Here is a 20,674-nt window from a genome sequence, read left to right as displayed (position 1 = left end):
AATTTTTAGCCTTTCTTCTTTCCTACTAAAACATTTAATGCTATACATTTACCCTCAATGTGATATATTTATTGTTACTATTATTCTAGAAGTATTGTTTGACACTAAAAATAAATCTGTGTTATGTACTTTGGCACTGTGTGGATTAATTATTTACTTAATTTTTTAAATAACCAATTGCTAATCCTTACAAGAATCAAACAATTTTGTTAAAATTGGCAAAAATGTGGTTTTTTAAATTCTTTTATTCCTTCTATCTTTATTGCCTGACACTCATCAGTAATGTAGAATTTTATTTCACCAGCTTGGTTAACTTGATTTAGAATTTCTGCTGGAAAAAGACAAAATAAATGCTTACTTCTTTCTCTTAAGTCATTTTTTTCAAGTGCAGTTATTTTTTATAATTAAGAAACACTTTTTAGAGAGAGCAGTCATAGCAAAATTGAGCAGAAGGCACAGAAGTCTTATTTAAGTAGCTGCTTTAAATATTAACAATGAGTTTTTTTACCTTTCTTTTTTGATCATTATGGAGTCACAGATTTTCATTGATTCAATGCATTTTGTCAGCCTTAAACATTATTCTTTCTGATGTTCCAATTATTATAACTTCAGCCAATAACAGACCCTACATACTGGTTCCCACATGTTTTCAACATGACTCATCAATTTTTTTAAACTGTCTTGCTTTCTAGGACAAAGTATATTTCACACTGTCTTTGTTCCTTCCTTGTACCACACTGTATTTAGCATTTCTCCAGGGAAAAACCTTGGTTCTTATACTGGGGAGTGTGAACCAGAGATGTTTGCTGCTACCGGAGTGACATTGCTTCTAGGCCATTTCAGTGAACAGAGATCACTCACACACACACACACACACACACACACACACACACACACACATTCTATATAATCATTTCGAATCATGAGCACAATTTGAAATTTTCAGTTCAGTCTTAACATCATAGTGGTTTTTTGCAGCGATACAATTTTATTGCCATGTATAAGGTGCTGTGCACATAGCCCCAAACCCACAAAGACTGAGGGGATTGAGCTTATATTAATCATTTATACAAAACAACGAATTTATATATACTTACAGACTAAAACTGTACTAATTCTAAAAGTCAGCTAATCCAGATATGAATATAAATAAAAGACTCAGCAATAGAATTATTTTTTATTTTTTTTAAATTTTTTTTAATGTTTATTTATTTTTGAGACAGAGACAGAGCATGAGCAGGGAAGGGGCAGAGAGAGAGGGAAACACAGAATGTGAAGCAGGCTCCAGGCTCTGAGCTGTCAGCACAGAGCCCGACGCGGGGCTCGAACTCAGGGACTGTGAGATCATGACCTGAGCCGAAGTCGGATGCTTAACCGACTGAGCCACCCAGGCGTCCCTAGAATTATTTTTTAAAGTGCTACTTATTATGGGACTAAGATATTCAGTTGAATAAGTTAAAAAATGAGAACAAAAGAAAGGAACACAAATATTAGCCATTTCCATGAAAATTATACAATGAACTGTATGACTGAACAGACTAGAACCAAAGCTCAGAGCATGATAGTAAAAGTTGTTTTGGTGACACAGTGCAAGTGGGGGAGGGGCAGAGAGAGAGAATCCCAAGCAGGTTCCACACTGTCAGCGCAGAGCCTGATGCGGGGCTTGAACCCATAAAGCCATGAGATCATGACCTGAGCTGAAATCAAGAGTCGGACACTTAACCAACTGAGCCACCCAGGCACCCCTGGTTTCCTCATTATTGAGATTAATTGATCATGGGCAATATTTTAGTTCTTATTTCGAAAGTAAAAGCATGTGGATAGTAAAATATATTAGTTAAATTTCTGGAAGAAATTTCTGGAAGAGCAGTCAAGTCTTTGTTTTCCAAATCACACTATTTCACTTAATTTCTTTGATCTTATAACTGTTTTTTCTTTTCTTTTTAATTTTAATTCCAGTATAGTTAACATACAGTGTTATATTCGTTTCAGGTGTACTACATAGTGATTCAACAATTCGATACATTACTCAGTGCTCATCGAGATAAGTGACTCTCTTCTCTTACACCGAAAATTTGTATTTCCAACACCATTTAACATGACGACTCCTTTTTTTTTAACCTACACATAAGGAAAATGGTTTTACAATGCCAAGCTGACAAAGATGCACTGGGACATACTGTTTCGGGCCCCGTCCCTTCCCCTTTACGGGGCCGATGTGCCCAATTCCAGCCCCGCAATGATGCTGCTGCTGGAGTGGCCTTCCTCAGGGCATTGCCATCAGCTGACAGGCGGCTGCCACCCGATGAGAGATGGTTGTCCTCCATTTATCTCTTCCTCTCAGCCCCACATGCTATTCTGCCTCCAGAATATGTCTCACCTCTCTGTTCTGCCTCCCTCTACTGCTACCGCCTTTCTCCAAGACACTCACCTGCTATCATAACCACCTACCTGGCTCCGAGTTTTGCCCAGTCAAACCCATCCTCTTTACAGTTCTTAGAATTATCTTTTTAAGAATGCACAGGAGATGATGTTGGTATTTGACTTCTCAACCGGACTCTGCCGTGGCTCATTGCCTGTCTTCAGCCTCATCATACACCACTTTTATCCTCACCTCGGCTTCCCTCCAGCTATACCAGTCTTCAGTCGGTACCAGGAATACTGACACCTCTTTGCCCTCACGTGATCTTTGCACTTGGAGTTCCATCAGTGTGCAACACTCGTTCCCCAGATCTTCACACATCTAGTTCCTTCTCATCTAACAGGTCTTAGCCCAAATATCCGCTATTGGAGAAGTCTTCTCTGGCGACCTATTAGGGAGGAACTCCATTTCACATCCCAGCCACTCTCCAGCACGTTATTTCCTTTATATTAGTTTTCGCAATGGGTACTTATTCTGCCTACTTAGTTGTTTACTTTATTGCCTATCTTCTCTACTAGAGTATATGTTCCATGAGGACAGGGATAAGATCTCTTATGTTCAATCTTACGTCCCAACACATAGCTCACATTAGAAACTCCATAAATATCATTGGATGGATAGATGAGACTTCATTCCTTCCTGTTGTGGTTCAATTCAGGGAATTAAGCCCCAGGATGAAGACAAAAGGCTTCATTACTTTTAGCTCTGCCTCTGGTTTATGACCAATGGTACAGAAATGAAAAATCCCAGCAATACCTAGTTGTAGAGATGGGAAACAGGAGGTCAGAGTAACCAGTGGCCACTTACTCTGCACACTGCTTTTTTTCTCTTAGTTTTTTAATTTGAGTATAGTTGACACACAATGTTACATTAGTTTCGGTTGTACAACATAGTGATTCAACAAGTTTATACATTATGCTGTGCTCAAACGTGTAGCCACGACTTCTCACCATACAATACTATTACAATGTGGTTTTTTAGATGTTTATTTAAAACATTATTTTGAGAGAGATAGGGAGAGACAGCATGTGTGTGCCAATTGGGGAGGAGGAGAGAGAGAGGGAGAGAGAATCCCAAGCAGGCTCTGTATTGTCAATGCCAAGCCCAACATGGGGCTCATGAGATCATGACCTGAGCCAAAATCAAGAGTTGGACGCTTAGTCATCTGAGCCACCAAGGTACCCACAAAATCATCAACTATATTCCTTATGCTGTGTCCTTTATTCCTGTGACTTGTTCATTTCAAAACTGGGAGCCAGTACCTACCACTCCCCTTTACCCATTTGCCCAACCCCCACCCGCCCCCCACCGTAACCATCACTTTGTTCTCTGTATTTATAGGTGCAAACTGCTCTTTGTATTCAGAACCAATGGCACAGACTGAGTGATTATGACTTAGCAAATGACAGACTTTTTCTTCCCAATGGAAACTTGAATATCTTTTAAACCTATCTTTAAGGAAAACAACATGTAATTGTTAATATATTTGAACTGGTACCTAGTCTTTGTATTACATGCTCTAAACACTTACACCTCACTACCAAGCACTGTGTTTGCCCTTTACTCTATGGATCCATAGTACCCTCTAAAATATTTAGTGCTTTGGTGAAAAAAAAAATAATTAGAAATGTAAGCAAATTGTTCTTACTTGTCTAATTCATATTCTGAGATGAACGAGTATCTCAAAAGAAGTTTCAACTAACATGAAGTCTACTATCTAAATATAAGCCCAATGCTAACTCTTTAAAACTGAGTAAAATCTATTTTGTTAAATACACGTTCATCTCCAAATGTCCTGGCTTATGATAAGACTGAGTAAAAAGACAAAGAAAGGAGATAACTATGTAAGAGTGGATTCAATGATTCTTTGAGTCACAATTAAGGAAACAGAAAAAAAGAAAAGAATATCATTAGCAGTTGAGCATCCATTTCTAGAAGTAGAGAGAGTTAGTTGAATTAGACACATGCCCAAAAAAAGCAGATAGAATAAGAATAAGACAGAGACTATCTCCTTGATTAATAAGAGATAATATAGTGATACACCATAAAAGAAGTGAATATTGAGCTTTTTTAGGACATGAGCTGATTCCAGTGCTGCGGCTACACTTATTGTGAAAGGAATGTGGGCAGGCATGTTCACCTACACGGTTGATGAACAACACTTCAAAGAATTCTGGAAATTCCTTTTTTGTTTAATTCAAGTATTTGAAGGAAATGGGAACAAGTTTGGAATTCACACTAGAGAGATGAAAGTACTTTTAAACATTCAATATTTGCTTAAATAGATATTAGGGGGAGACAGGTATTCTGCAATAATTTTCTTCTAAGTCACAGCTTTGTGCATGTGAGCAGATGCAGCTGGCATGTGGTTCTCCACATGTTTCCTTGGAGGGACTCTTGCTTTCCTTGCCCACCCTTGAGGCCACCATCCTGTGTTCTCACTACGTTGACTCCCAAACTTCATGAAAAAACACACCAAATTCTCTCCTCTCAGTCCCCTCTATTCCTTGTAATCCAGTTTTTTACTCTCGATGCTCTCCTGGCATTGCATTTCATAAGGCATCCCCCCTCCCCCTGCCAAACCAGTCATCAAATTCAGTGGTTCTTTTTAACCAGGTTTTGAGTCTATGGCATTACCATCTTCCCTGAAATTCTCTCTTCTGTTAGCCTTGATGTGTTCTCTCTCTCTCCAGGCTGCCCTTTGCATCCCAAGCCCCTCTGCTTGGGTTTCATGCTTTTCTTCTCCTTCCTTGCTTTCTTTGTCCTCCAAACTGTCCCTTGGTAATCACCCACGCTTGCATAAATGTAAATATCATTGTTGAAATCTTTTAAATTCTAAAGAAAATGACAAGGATGTCAGTCACCAGTTTTCTTAAGCATGTTGTGCTTAAATCATCACTATACTATTCTAACTCCAAGAAGTGAAAGAGAAACGACTTTTGAGCTCCTTGAAATTATTTGTAAGGATCACTTTGGTGATCCAGGTTTAGCGTTAACCCATGTATTTCAAATCTATAGGCTTTGATGTGCTAACGAACAGCTTAAACAAAGTAAATGACCTTCTGTATTTTTTTTTCATAAAAAACTTTGTTATAGTTTTTTTTGTTCTGCATTTCTTCTGATGTGCTTCATATACAAAATTGAGTTATTATGTGTTAAGGGTTTTTGCAATGTTTGAAATCTAGCTACTGAAGGGGATTGAAATCAGACACACACTTGCAAATTTAAGTTAGAAGTTTAAGCTTTAAGTATAATTTGATGCTATTGATGTTCTCATTCACATTTTAATGTAGTCATGGCAAAAAACAGCACAGTTTTTAAATATTTATAGTACCAGCAAATTAAGTGAGAACTACACAGAGGGATTTTATGAGTGTAGCAAATACATACCATGAGTTCATAAATTCACTTTTGTTTTATTTGTGTAATATAAATTTCAGTCAAAATCATATCGAAAGGAATTTAGAGTCCAGCAATAGAAAAGGCTACTGGGGAAGAATACTTAAAAAGCAGAAATTGCTATGACTTTTGAGATCACTCCAGTTCATCCTGAACCTAATGAATTCTATTAAAACGGGAAATAATAGTTTTTTGGTTGTGATCATGACTAACTGTAAGAGATTAAATCTGATGGTCAGGAAAGGGAGCAGTCAGTGTGCTGTTTGCCTGCAGGTAAATTGCCTTGCATTAAACTGAATTCACTAGCTAAAGCAATTATTTTTCTATAATATTCTCCCTTCAGAGGGCACTGCAAATGATACAGGTAGCAAACCAAGAACCAAAAAAAAAAAAAAAGATGTAAAATGTTTTATTATCAATAAAGTGCTGTAACTGTGAAGGTAACTGAATGATATGTGTAACAAACCAACAACCCAAAAAAGAAAAAAAGAGATATAAAATGTTTTAATAGTGATATAATCTGAGGCATGCCTATAATAGTAGTTTTGTTAGCAACCACGGCCCTTGGGCTCACCAAGCAATAGGAATTAACTAGAGGCCACGCAGGACTTCTGGGCAAGGCTTTTATTGGGGATTACACTCCAGCAAAAGGAAGACAGTATGATGGGGAAAGATAGGATTCAGTGGGCAGAATGGGAGAGGCCAGGACTTGAGGTCAGTTTTTTGGGAATCAAGATGCTGGCTCCTTACCTATTCTTTTCAATCCATTGTTACAGCAAAAACAGTCTGATCTCAGTTGTTCCAGGCTCACATTCCACCAAAATACTAATGGGCATCTTTTGAGGATAAACACCTGGGCTGTTGTCTCTGCTAAAGAGCTCTGAAAGCTTATTTTGATATGTAAATGCCAAGGATTGCCTTCTTGGTTCTTTTGTTCTGGCTCTCAGTGGTGTTTTCCGGAATTGAGGAGGAATTTAGGGTATGAGGAATTGTAAAGGTTTGGGAGGGAGAACACCATAGGCAACGGGGTAGTACCACATCAGAGCTGAAAGTACAGACTGCAGAGGATCAAGTTGTGGGTCTGTCATTAAATAGGCAATTTATGTAATTTGTTCATTAAATTGGGCAATGTATTTTGCCTCTCTGTGATTTCCTTTCCTTACGTGTGTTAGTTTCTTACGGCTGCTATGTAACAAGTTACTACAAACCTGATGTCTTAAACAACAGAAACTTAATCTCACAGTTCTGGAGGCCACAAGTCTGCAATCAATTTCCTTGGGCTGAAATCAAGGTGTTGACGGGGCCATGCTCCCTCTGGACCTCTTGAAGACAATAGTCCCTTGTCTCTTCCAGCTTCTAGTGGCTACCAGCATTCCTGGGCTTGTGGCCACATAAGTCCCATCTCCAATTTTCCATGGTCACATTGCCTTCTCCTCTTCTGCCTTGTGTCTGATCTCCCTCTGCCTCCCCCTCATGAGAATACATGAGATTGCATTTAGGGCCCACTCAGATAATCCAAAGAAGGTAAAATTCACAGGTACCAGAGAGAGGCACATGAAGGTCTTTTGAGGGGACTACTATTCAGCTTACTGTAAATTGGGTTACTACTAGTATCTATATGGACCTTAAGGATATAGTATATGAAAAGTGCTTAGAACAATGGCTAGAATGCTAAAAAGCACTCATGTTAGCCCATAAAGGTGATGTCGATGATGATGAACAAGAAAATGCAGACAAAAAGTCACAATGAATAAAATAATTTGTTTTGAACAAATGTAGAGGACCTTGCCTCTCAATTTTTGAGGCGTGCTAACCTTAAAATGTTATTTTTCAAAGGTTGTATCTATGTTAAACGATTATAATCCAGTCGTTTAGGCATATGGTGTATATAGCCATTTGTGGTTCTGTCTTGTGTTATTTTGCACCTGAAATGTAAGTCCTCTCAACAATTTTCTCCATCCTGAATTCTTCCTAAAGTGCAAATCAGAGACATGATATGATAGGACTGTCTCCTTTTGCTCTCGTCTCCTGCCCACCTAGGATACAGATCTGATGACATTCAACATTTCTGTGCACCGGTCGTGGTGGCGGGAACACGGGCCTGGCTGTGTCCGAAGAGTGCTGCCTCCGTCCGCCCACGGCATGATGGATGATTACACGTACGTCTCTGTCACAGGCTGCATTGTGGACTTCCAGTACCTAGAGGTCATCCACAGCGCTGTCCAGATACTACTCTCTGTAAGTAGCACCAATGAATCACTGTCTGATCAAGACTCTCCTTTATTGGCATTTTTGTATCTAAACCTGCTGTCCACACCCATCTGGTAGATAATGCCTTAAATAAGCACATGGAGAACATCCTCTAAATAATGGAAATAGTAGCAATTGTGCTAACAGTAGCTGTGCTTAATGAGGCTACATCTTCCCTCTTGGTATCCGGACACTTTGTTTTAGAAATAGTTTTCGCTATAGTTTCTAACTTGAGATACAATATACACCATTCAGTGAAATAGCATCACCGTCCCCCAGAAGCAGTGCCTTTCCCATTCTCTACTTTGGGTTCTTCTGCTTACACGTCTGCTACTGCTTCTACTTCTAAAGCATTCTTTAACTAATGCGCATCCGTTCCAGAGAAAGGAGGGTGCAAACACATCCAATGGCTTGATCAATCTAATAAGCTTCATATTTCAAATAATTATTCCTGGGGGCGCCTAGGTGGCTCAGTCGGTTGGGCTTCTGACTTCAGCTCAGGTCATGATCTCGTGGTCCGTGGGTTCAAGTCCTGCATTGGGCTCTGTGCTGACAGCTCGGAGCCTGGAGACTGCTTTGGATTCTGTTGCTCCCTTTCTCTCTCTCTCTACCGCTCCCTGTCACTCCCCCATCCCCTGCCTGCTCGTGCTGTGTCTCAAAAATAAACATTAAAAATAATAATTATTATTATTATTATTATTCCTTAAGAAAACAAATCCCTGCAAAGAGTCTTCCACATTTTAGTGCTTAAAGTGTGGTGTCAAGATGTAATTCCATATAGAGGAGCAGAGAGAAGAAATGGCTTGATTGGACCACAGGAAGTTTATGTCTTGGGAATCTCTTAAAGTTAATTTTTTTCTATCAGATTGTCCCACACACAATTTGATTACAGTGTAGAGGGGAAGTAACTTAAGGTATTATCAACCATGCTGTTCCTCTGAGATCCAACAAGGACATGGCATGTTGTTTGAGTCAGCATACAATAAAGTCAATTTAAGTTACACTTTACATATAAGCCAACTATCCAACTCGATCCTTCCATCCAACTGGTTGAGTTAGAATAGGAACAAAAGATACAGGCTCAACAGTAAATGAATAGACAACAGAAGTATAAGAGATGTATGTCGGTGAAGAATGTACCTTGGAATTATTTCTAGAAACAGGTTGAGAAATCCTTGTTATCATTTAGTATATCTGTTATCTACTGCTATGTAACAAACCACTCCAACATGGAATTACTTAGAGCAATATAAATTTATTGCTTAGAGTTCTGTGGGTCAGAAATTTGGGCAGAGTTCAGCTGTGTAGTTCTTCTGCTCTGCATGGTATTGGCCAGGATCACTCATATGCACCTTTCAACAAGGGCCTCTGCTGGGGCTAGAATACCGAAGAGGACCTCATTCACATGTCTGGTGCTGCTGTTGGACCACATTCTCCTCCATATGGCTTGTCTTTTTGCAGAAACTTAACAGGTTTTCCTATAGCAAGGTAGCTAGGTTCCAGGGGAAGCCCAACATGTAATCATTTTTCCAGGCTCTACCTGAATAACTTGTACTATTATTCCATTGACTACAACAAGTCATATGACCAAGCCCAAGCCAAATGTAGGAGGGTAGCTATAAAAAAGTGAGCATACCAGGAGCCATGGCTGATTTGGGACCACCAACATAGTGGTCTTGCCTCACTTGTATAATCTATGAATTGTTGTTCTTTAACCCACATATGTCAAGTTTTAAAATAGTGTTTTAGAGCACACTTGAAATATAATTTTCTAGAAAGACTAAAGGTTAGAATACAAAATCAGATTGTTTAGTGTTCTAGTCCAATGAAAGCAAATTCTGCACTGAATTTAAAAAAAGAAGAAAGAGGTTATGGCTCAACACTAAGGAATTTTCTCTCAGAGATGTACCAGAGATTCTGATTCTTCTTGGTTTCTAGATATTGCCATTTGTCAATAGATGTTTATCAGTTGTTTCCTATTTTCTGATCTTTCTTTAATCTCCTAGCAGTTACATATGAAACTGTGCCAAAATATATGTTTAAATCTTTGTTGTTGTTTTTTTAAGAAAAATAGAGGGCACATTTTCTCTTAAAATTTTTCAGTGTATGTTAAGGTAAAAGAGTACTCTATTATTATATGCTAGATTCTAAAGGTTCTTATTCTTTTTTTTTTTAATTTTGAAACATTTTTCTAGAATCTTTCATCTCTGGACAGATCTACTTCCTTTTAAAAATTATTCAGAGTAAATTGCTAAACCATTTTGTGGAATGATAGCATGATGTTCACATTTTTATAATACAGCATAATACTGTGGAATCAAAAAGTCATTTCTCCATGGTTACTCCAATTCAAATGAATAGCAAGGTGAAAGTATTTATTTGGTAAGGGGCTGAACTGACACATAAAAACATACACTAAGGAGAAATACTCAACAAAATGTATGTTGCCACCTAAAAGGACTTGTCAGTTATAAACTAATTCTTTGACATATTTGTCTAGTGAACATTCAAAGCCGTCCACCCGCATGTATAGTCCTGACTCTTCTATTCAGCATTCCAGCAATAAAAGGATTAGTTGCTGATCTCTGACTTTTCTTGTGTAATACACCCATGAGACAAGAGTTCCAGTATTGTATCTTTTTATATTAAAATGGAATACACCCTGAAATTGTTTGCCAGCTGTCAAATTATGTATTATTGTGTGGTTGTATGGGTTTTTTATACTTTCCACGTATTTCATATAAATATGTTTATAACTATTAGAATTACAATTTTTTAATGTGATGATATAGGAATACTTTCTGTAGTAGTCACCTAGCATGTGCTGAGATGTCAACCTTATTCCTGAAAAAAAGGGAATGATGGTCACAATATTTAACAGCCTGTGCTGCATGGGCGACAACTTGGCAAGTTAGACAAAGGGCTTTGAGATGGGACAATGTCCTGGAGGCCCTGCTGTGCCAGGGGGTACCCCTGTAATTGCTAGAGGCACAGAAGGATCTAGAAGGATGCAGGGAGAGGCCAATAGAGGTGGGCAGAATAATGGAGGGGGTGTGTTGGGGTTTGAAAGCAGCAGCTCTCTGGCAAGTGAGAGGGAAATATTTGAACGGTTTACTCATGGATACAACTCTGCTCTGCTCATGAACACTGCCTGTACAGTTGTCCCACATAAGAGTAGAGGTTGGAACTGGAAAAAAATGAAATGCCAGTCAAATATCTGCAGGAGCTATGTACAAGCTTGACAGAAACACAAAAAATAGCAGGATTCAGAAAGAAGGCAGTGGCCTGCTACCCCCTCTGGGACGACGTGTCTAGCTCCACGGGCCCCAGCACGGGAGCTCTGGTCCCTGGCCTTGCCAGTGCCACTGTGTCTGCATAGCAACAATGTGTCTTGGGGTCCCTCACTGGCACCCAGGTTGAAGGGGACAGGGAGAATGGAAGGCAGAGAGAGATGCCTGCCACCCTAATCTCACTGAAGCCTATTTAGCAGGGGTCCTGCAAATGGCCAGCAACACCAAGTTATACTTCAGGGTGGAATCTAAAGAATGACTGTGAATAGTATGAGGAGAGGAGCAAAGTCTAATCCATGGAGGAAATGAAAAGTCAAGGGCTGTAGCCAGGAGCAAGGTGTGGGTGATGTTAGTCCCCCTTGTCTGTGACCACTGCCCATGTCCTTGGCCCATATGCTCATCATTTCTACCAGAAGGATGGCCAATAGCCTCCCAGAGAGTCTTCCCAGCTCCGGTTGTGCCTCACCCACCATCACACGTGTACTTGCTCCCAGGAAGATGATTACAAAGTGCTGTTCTGGTCACTCATTTCCCTTCTGATCACCAGCCAAAGATTCCCACCTCCAAGATGAAATCGGAATTCATATCCTGTCACATGAGGACCTCATGACCTGCACTCTGTCTGATTCCCAAGACCCCCATCTCCCAACACTCCCCTTGAGGAGCCCACCTGTCATCTTCACAAAACATGACAGGTTCGCAAGCACAGCATGCCTCCCATGTGCAACACTGTGCTTGGAATGGCTCTCCACCCCACCCCGCTCCCTCTTACCCCGTTCTCAGCTCTCCAGCCACCTGTCCACAGTCCACTAGTAGATACCATCCCCCCCCAAAGGTTCAGGATATGTTAATTTTTTAAATAGATAATACATTCACTTAGTCCAAACTCATAAAAATGTGTACAGTGGCAATACGCCCTCCCACCCTTGTGTACCCTCTGCCTGGTTTCCCCATCTCTGCTCCCCAATAGGCAGCCAGTTTTGTTATAATTTTTAGTGCTATGCCAAAGTGTCTATATGAAATTCAAGAAACTGTGACTTTTTATTTTTATTTGTCCCCCCCACAAAAGACAGCATATGACATCCACTCCTCTGAGGTCTTCCTTTTTTCAACTTATATATTTTGGAACTATTTCCATATCAGCACATCAGTGGTTCATTGTTTATTTAATGCTTCCCTATTAATGGACATTTGAACTATTTACCTCATCCAATGTAATGATGTTGGATGTATAGAATATAGAGCTAATAATTGGGGCGCCTGGGTGGCTCAGTCGGTTAAGCGGCCAACTTCGGCTCAGGTCATGATCTCACGGTCCGTGAGTTCGAGCCCCGTGTCGGGCTCTGTGCTGACAGCTCAGAGCCTGGAGCCTGTTTTGGATTCTGTGTCTCCCTCTCTCTGACCCTTCCCCGTTCATGCTCTGTCTCTCTCTGTCTCAAAAATAAATAAACGTTAAAAAAAATTTTTTTAAAAAGAATATAGAGCTAATACAGCTAACATAATATATAATCCATAGTATAGCAATTTTGTATCATGATTATATATGATATAACTGTTATGCACAGTGTTATACTATATAACTGTGTACATGTGTCACTGAGAACATTTCCTAGACCTGCCCTGCTCACTCACCCTCCCTGGGCTGTACTAGATGGCTTGCTATGACAGCACAGTTTTATCATCATTGAGTCTCTGGTCTATCTACGGAAAGCCCCGTAAAGGCTGGAGTTGTGCCCTTTTTTTCACTTGTTCATTTCTGCAATCACAGTGATAGCTGAGTGATAGCACATAAATATTTGGTGAATGAATAAATGACCGACAAACAGGAGATTCCAAAGCCTGAAGTGAGTAAACACAAAAGGAAGAATCCACTGACCAAAAAGTGCAGGAATGAATGAATGCACTAACAAAATTCAGGAGCCAGAGTGAGCTTCATTTGCGAAGTGAGGGGTTGTCCACAAAATGTTCTGCACAGTGCATGACACGGAAGCACCCAGTAAATGTTAGCTTTGTATTGCTGTTACTGATGTTTTTACTGTAATTGTTTCAGCCTGTCCCTCTCCTATCTGGGCCAGTCCTTCTTCAAAGACCATGGGCTCCACCCTGGTGTGCTATAACTGTTGAACTCTCAGTTCTTTAATCCCACACCTGACATCCATTCCCTGCAGGAACAATGTCATTTCTGTGATCTTCATAGGACACTGAATCATAAATTTTTACGCAGAGGACTGAATGTTTAATATGTGTTTATTTTCCTCATTCTGGCTCACTCAAGTTCTTGCCTACCTATGCCTCCCAAGAGCATTTGGATGACTGAACAAATTTCATATTTTCATGAAAAATTTTAGAATTGCTATACTGTAGTTATAGATTACTGTAACCTTGACTCTGTATTTACCCCCACATCTCTAATGCCTAGGACTGTGCCTGACTCAGAACAGCCACTCATTCAGAGCTGTTGAGTAAACTGTCTACATTTTCTGGATTTTAGTTTTACAAAACACAAAGGGCATAATTTTTAAACACTGGAAGTGATTTAATGACGCTATGCCTTGATGTTGTTTCATACCACTTGCTAAGGAAAACATATCTGAAGAAACACACTTCCAAATTCTTTCCGATTTGGATGCTATTTGTTTGGATTTGTGAGTGTACCCAGAAAGCCATTTGCCTCCGAGACCATGACTCTCCTTTTGAATTTGTTCTTCCACATCCACGTGTTCTTCATTTTGAGAGGGACTTCACTAGTTCAGCCAGGTTTAGTTGCTTTGCTCCCATTGAAGAGAACATCAAAATAGTTTCTGGCAAAAATGTAAAATTATGTCCAGTTGAATTCTAGGTACTATATGTATTTTCAGAACAGACTTCCAATCTGGAAATTTAACACCACAGATTTAAAGAAGAAACATATATATCAAATTAAATACTACAATCCCAAATACAGCATTTTCTTTTTCCACTAGAGAATGTGGATAAAATATTTCTGGTTGAAAGAATCTCTATAACCATTTAATCTCATTCTACAGTGTTATGTTTTACTCATTTAATTACCAAACTCTGAACATGAAATCTTACAAAACTAAATGAAACAAGTAATTAAAATTCATTTGTATGATAGGCAAAGGGTCATTATCGACAACACATGATGAAGTTATTTAAATGAATAATAAAAACAACGAAATTTAATCATTAAATCAATGAAGAATATAAACAAATATAATCACATAATTGTAAACAAAGGTGTAAAATAGGATTGTTTCAGTAGTAACTTGATCTGTGCAAATTGAATTTGCACTAATTTAACAACTTTTAAAAACGGGAACACATAGCATCAAAGTAAAGTGTTACTTACTTGTTGGTAAAGGCATTCTTTCCTGCAATGCTCATTAAAATGTCTGTACTTTTTGGCCTGGTAAGCCAACTCGGTGGAGTTTCTCCTAAGATAATTGAACAGCGACAAACAGCTACCTGCATGATGTTCTTTTCACTGTTATTTATAATAGCAAAGCTGAGTATGTCTAAACAACCTTGTTGAAGACAGTATAACAATTTACAGTACATCAGCATGATTTTTAGATAGCAATAACTGATAATTCTGTATAAAATTTTGTATATAAAACATGGAAAGGAATTTGTGATTTAAATAAGCAGTCAAGGAAAAGAAGTAAGATGCAAAAAACAAATGTGGAATTATGTGTGTTCTCTCCAAAAATGTTTTTAAATACTGTAAGTATTTTTAAAATAGTGTTTAATCATCACATGATTTGTATAGAACAGCGGAAGAGATGTTATGGTTGTTTTCTTAGATGATTACATATTCCTAAATCTCACAACATTTACTTGATCATTTGGAGGCACTCTTTTTTAAAAATGTTTATTTAGAGAGACAACATAGGAGAGCAAGTGAGAACAGGAGAGGGGCAGAGAGAGAAGGAGAGAGAATCCCAAGCAGGCTCCAGCTGTCAGCACAGAGACTGATGTGGGGCTTGAACTCACGAACCTGATCATGACCTGAACTGAAATCAAGATGCTTAACTAACTGAGCCACCCAGGTGCGCCTGAAGGCACTCTTAAATCTAGAGTTATTACATGTTATTCCATTTTAGCAGACTGCTCAGTTCTGAGGTCAATAATCATGAATATGCAATTTAAGGCTCGTTTTCAATTTTAAGCATTAGTTAGTTGTTGGTAAACAGATCCATAGACTCATGTTAACTATTAAACAACATACACACACACACACACACACACTTTTTTTAAGGAGCTTATTTTTATAACTAATAGACAAATTCTAAATCTCTAAACCTGGAAGACATCTTTAAAACTTGCCTTATCTATCTCTCTTCGGTGGTAATTTTACATACATATTGTTTTGAATCCTTGCTGTCAAGATATTCTCTTTCATATCTGATAGGTGATGAGTCTCATTCTTTAACGTCTTTGGAGGCTGTCACCATGGGGGGAGCTGGGGACCAGAGCACTCTGAGAATGGCTTTTCCTTCATCCCCATGGTGTTCTCATTGCATCCATCCAGTCACATCAGCATTCATCACTGCTTCATGCCCTTCATATCAGACACATTCAGCCTAAAGATAAATTAAAACTCAGTAGGGTGAAAAGTAACATTAGACCACAAGGTATCCTGTAGAATCTTTATCCTGGAAAGACTGTATAGATTATCTGCTTCATCTACTTAAAGTAAATGGCCCAGTGACAAGAACAGATAATACTATTGCTAATTCAGTAACATATGCTCACACAGTGTAAGAATGCAAGTCAAAAGGTAAACCTTGAAATAAGTTCCAATTGCTATCAATGATATTCTTCCAAAAATGTAAATATAGTTAAAAGAGGATTTTTTTGTTGTTGTTGTTTTATTCCTGTGTTAACATTTGCATTTAGTTAACAAGCTCCTCTGAGAGCTTTGCAAATAGGAGCTCACTTAATCTTTAAAAGGACCCAAGAAGAAGGTATTATTTTATTAATTTTACAAAGGTGAGAACTGAGACATACAGAGAAATTAAGTCGTTTTCTCAAGGTCACACGGCTTAAAATGAGCAAAGCTGACCTAAAACCCAGGCAGATGGAATCCAGAGTTCATGGTCTTAACTACTTTGTTGCACTTCCTATGACATTGGAAAGAACACCTCTGATTCCTTACAGCCCTTTTTGGGTGAAGGTCAGTGGTAAACTCTCAGATCTCTAAGCCTGTGAATCTCCTTCTGTGTTGATGGGGTTTACTGACAGTTCCAGTATTTGAAAGTAAAAGAGACCAATTAATAATTATTCAATAGTTAAAAGATTATAGGATGAATAGTTCAAGATGTTTCTTTCACCCTTGAAAACATCTCTTAACCATCTTTTTGTTGTTTAAAAAAATGGAAGATTTCAACACTTAAAAGTGCTAAGTATATCCGACTCCTTTTTCTGGTTGCTTGCTTGCTGGGGCTTTCTAGGTAGTAGCAAGAGGAAAGGAATCATAGTCAATCTCTCCTGCCCTAAATTCTTCCCAGAATCATTCTTTCCCAGGAATCCACTTTTATATGAATTAGATGGTTTCTGTCTGTGCCAAAATTTGAGCAATCTCTAAGTGCTATCTAGAAGTATTAGTATTTCCCTATACACCACCTTTGGTCTCTGGATTTAATTCCATCCTCAAAAAGCTGAATCAACAGTTCATCCAAAGTTCCATAAAGGAATCCTTTATTGTACCATCAAAGTATTGAGAAGGGTTTGTGGTTGTGGGGGAAGAATCACCATGTCAACAATACTAAAAAGCTTTTGGCGGAGACATTTGTGTTCGGGAACCAGAGTATACCTGGTCAGTAAAATTGCTTGGGTATGAAAGTGCTTGTCTGGTGAACTATAATTTTAAGTAATGTCTTTCTTGTTATTCATGTCTTCACAGTGTACTCTCTGTCTTTGAAATGTGCGTACGTTTTTTAAAGGCTTTACTGAAATATAATTCACATCTCATACAATCCATCCATTTGAAGTACACAGTTCAGTGGTTTTCAATATATTCACAGATATGGCAACCATCATCACCAAAGTCAATTTCAGAACATATTCATCACCTTGGAAAGAAACCTTGATTCTCTAGCTACCACCACCTATCCTTTCCTTCTCCCCAAACCTAAGCAATAGCTAATCTACTTTCTGTCTTTATAGATTTGCCTGTTATGGTCATTCCATATAAATGAAATCATATATGTGTTTCTTTGTGTGTCTGGCTTCTTTCACTTAGCATGTTTTCTAGATTTGCTCATGTAGCATGTAGCATGTAGCAGAACTGTATTCCTTTTTACGGTTAAATAATGTTCTATCATATATTTACTTTTAAGCCTTTTATCTGTTATAACACATGTATGGCATCTAGCAAAAATTTCAGAAATACAATTTAAATGTATAAAGCCCTCACCTGCTCACTGATGAACTCTAAGTGGAATTTAGGCAACCTTCCATATATTTTGTCTCTATATATATATCCATGTTTTGGAAACATCCAGATTAGAGATAGCAGTTCTCAGTTTGTATAGATATTTGGTCGTACATAAATGTAATACTATTATCTGTCACTTGTACATAGCATCTGTGGGTTTTAACAACTTAAAATATGTAAGCATTTAAAGTTCATATTCTTCTTATACCATAGCATTCTCCTTAATAGTATGTGTATGACTGGATTTTATTTTGTATGTTAACCAGTTATCACATACACTTATGTCTCAAACCACAAATTCCATACCATTTCCAAACAACAGAATCAAGTCTCACAAGGCCCAGATACTCATGATTATCTCAGACATGTCTGCACGTTTTCATAAATTATTACTGCCCTGCTGGTTTCAAATAATCTGTTAAACATTGATTATTAAATGCAAAAGTGAGTTATGACGTTTGGTATATTAAATACAATTTCATCAGAGAAATGGAAAGCTTAATTCGAAATCATATCTCGCACCAAAACCATTACATACAAAATGTGAGATATGTTTAATAATTAATGGAAACAAACATTGTGACTTGGGCTTATGGCGATATTAAAAGCAAGAAAGCTAATTTTATTGATGCTTTACTTAGGGTAATTTAATGTCATTCAGATGTTGGCAGACATTTCATCTTTAGCCCCAGGTAGGATTAATTATTATGTAAAAGAAAAAGTAGCTTACATAATGATGAGAATGAATTCAAAAACATTCACACCCTGCTTTTAGAAGACCAAAGTTTGTACAAGTTCCATAAAGAACATCATTTGTCATTTTTTGTATTCTTTCTAAGAGAAAACAAGCAGTATATGATTCATTCAGAAAAACATACTCAGTAAACCCTGCTTCGATACAAAGCACTGTGCTAAGAACTTTGCTGATGAGAGGCTGGAAATAAACCAAAGTGGAATTTGACATGGTCCTCCCTGTGGTAATATTCAGTCTACCAGGGAAGATTGGGCAGGCAAGCAAAGTGTCAACTTTTCAGATGCCCTAAGGGATAGCCAGCTGGGACTTCAAGGAACTTGCAGGACAGGTTTTGTGACTGATTTTGTGTTATTTGCTAATAAATATTGTGGCGCGCCCGTGTGTGTGTGTGTGTGTGTGTGTGTGTGTGTGTGTGTAAGAGTTTATACTGAAACTTGCTTGCTTTCTGGTAGCAAGGTTGTAGGAGGGAAAAACTTTGGGCTTTGACTTCCTCTGAGTATCTACCCAAAAAGGACTTAATGATTATAAATGATCAAATTGGTTTAGTCAATATTTAACAGAGTAGCCAGAGAAGATGTCTCTTAGGAAACGGCATTTGAGCTGAGTTACAAATGAACTCAATTAGAGTAGGGCTAGAAATATTCCACAAGAAACAGAAAGATGCACATGGCCGGAGTCTAGAGAGCAAGGGAGCGAGTGGTGAAAAATGAAATGAGAGAAATAGGCAGGGGTTGGAGAAGGCATGGTACAGGATTCTAGTTGGATGATAAGACACTGGCAAGATACTACTGTGTTTCAACCAGGAGAGTGACAGGATCTACATTTAAGAAAGCAACTCCAGAGCTGTTTGGAGAATGGATTGGAGAATACAAATGGAAGAAAATAAACCAATTTGTTGGCTATTCCAATAGACCACCTGAGAGAAGATGGTGACTTGGACCTGAATAGTGTCCATGGGAGTAGAAATGCCTATGCAGGAGCTCTTACGGGACAAGAGCAAGTGGCCTGTGAAGAAAAGAAAGAAATAAGGGTGGAGCTTAGGGTTTAGATTTGAATAATATGTAGATAATGTTGCTAGTTATTGAGATGAGTCTGGGAGTCTTGTTCCAATGGTAGCTTTTATCTTTTCTCAACATGTAAAACAATAGCAATCAAACACAGATTATTGTTTAAAATAGTTTTAATAATTAGAAGAATAGGGGCACCTGGGTGGCTGAGTGGGTTAAGTGACCAGCTTCAACTCAGGTCATGATCTCACAGCCTGTGAGTTCAAGCCCTGCATCAAGCTCTGTGCTGACAGCTCAGAGCCTGGATCCTGCCTGGGATTCTGTCTCCTTCTCTCTCTGCCCCTCCTCACTCAGTTTTGTTTTCTCCTTCTCTCAAAAAAAATAAACATTAAAAAAATTTTTTTTAATAATTAGAGGAATATTTCCAGATATGTCATGAAACAAACACAGTCAGCCTAAAAGAAGCATCATCTAGAAGTAGCAGGTACGCCTTCTCAGATTGAAAAATCCTGCCGTGCTAATGGTTCAAAATTGTGATTTCATAATGGTTTGAAGCAATTAGTGCAGTATCAGCCATTCACACTTTACTAAAAGTAAAATTGATAGCAAAAAAAGCTATGGGGAAATAGTGCTCTGTATTTAAATGGATCAATGTAAATAGCTCTTTCATTTAAAAGTGACTCATATAAAATTCGAGCAAATATTTGCAGTGCATAATTATTACTTAGTGGCAAAGATAATCAGGAAGTCCTATGGACAATGAAACACGAACAATTAAAATCTTTAGGATACATAACAGCTTTTAATTAATAAGCTAAACTAATCCAAACAAATAGAAAACTGTGCTACAGTGCTTGGGTATAAAGGATTTTAAAGTCACTGTTAATAAGAAAAAGAATCACAGGTATCATTACTAGGTCTATATTATGTGCCTGGCATCTTCCTTTGAAGTGTTATCTTGTGTAATATTCTCAAAAATAATGAAAGGTAGGCTTTATTATTTCTAATTATATATGAAGAAACCGTGACATGAAATTGATATCTTGTCCAAGATCCTGTGGTCAGTGATTGGGGAGGAGGCACCAAATTTGGTTCTTATGTATCCCAAAA

The 20,674-nt window shown here is 38.3% G+C and overlaps 1 protein-coding gene across 1 annotated transcript in view; it reads left to right on the top strand.

The window, feature by feature from the left end:
• Nucleotides 1-20,674, top strand: part of NKAIN3 (sodium/potassium transporting ATPase interacting 3) — a 696,415-nt gene that overhangs the window by 546,139 nt on the left and 129,602 nt on the right. The window contains exon 4 of the mRNA XM_053208019.1: nt 7,862-8,059. Coding sequence (XP_053063994.1) covers nt 7,862-8,059 — 198 coding nt within the window. The remainder of the gene's footprint in view (nt 1-7,861; nt 8,060-20,674) is intronic.

Source organism: Acinonyx jubatus, chromosome F2, assembly GCF_027475565.1.
Source record: "Acinonyx jubatus isolate Ajub_Pintada_27869175 chromosome F2, VMU_Ajub_asm_v1.0, whole genome shotgun sequence".
Taxonomy (NCBI): Eukaryota; Metazoa; Chordata; class Mammalia; order Carnivora; family Felidae; genus Acinonyx; species Acinonyx jubatus.
The sequence above is the reverse complement of the archived record's forward strand: the minus strand, read 5'-3'. Positions and strand labels throughout refer to the sequence as shown.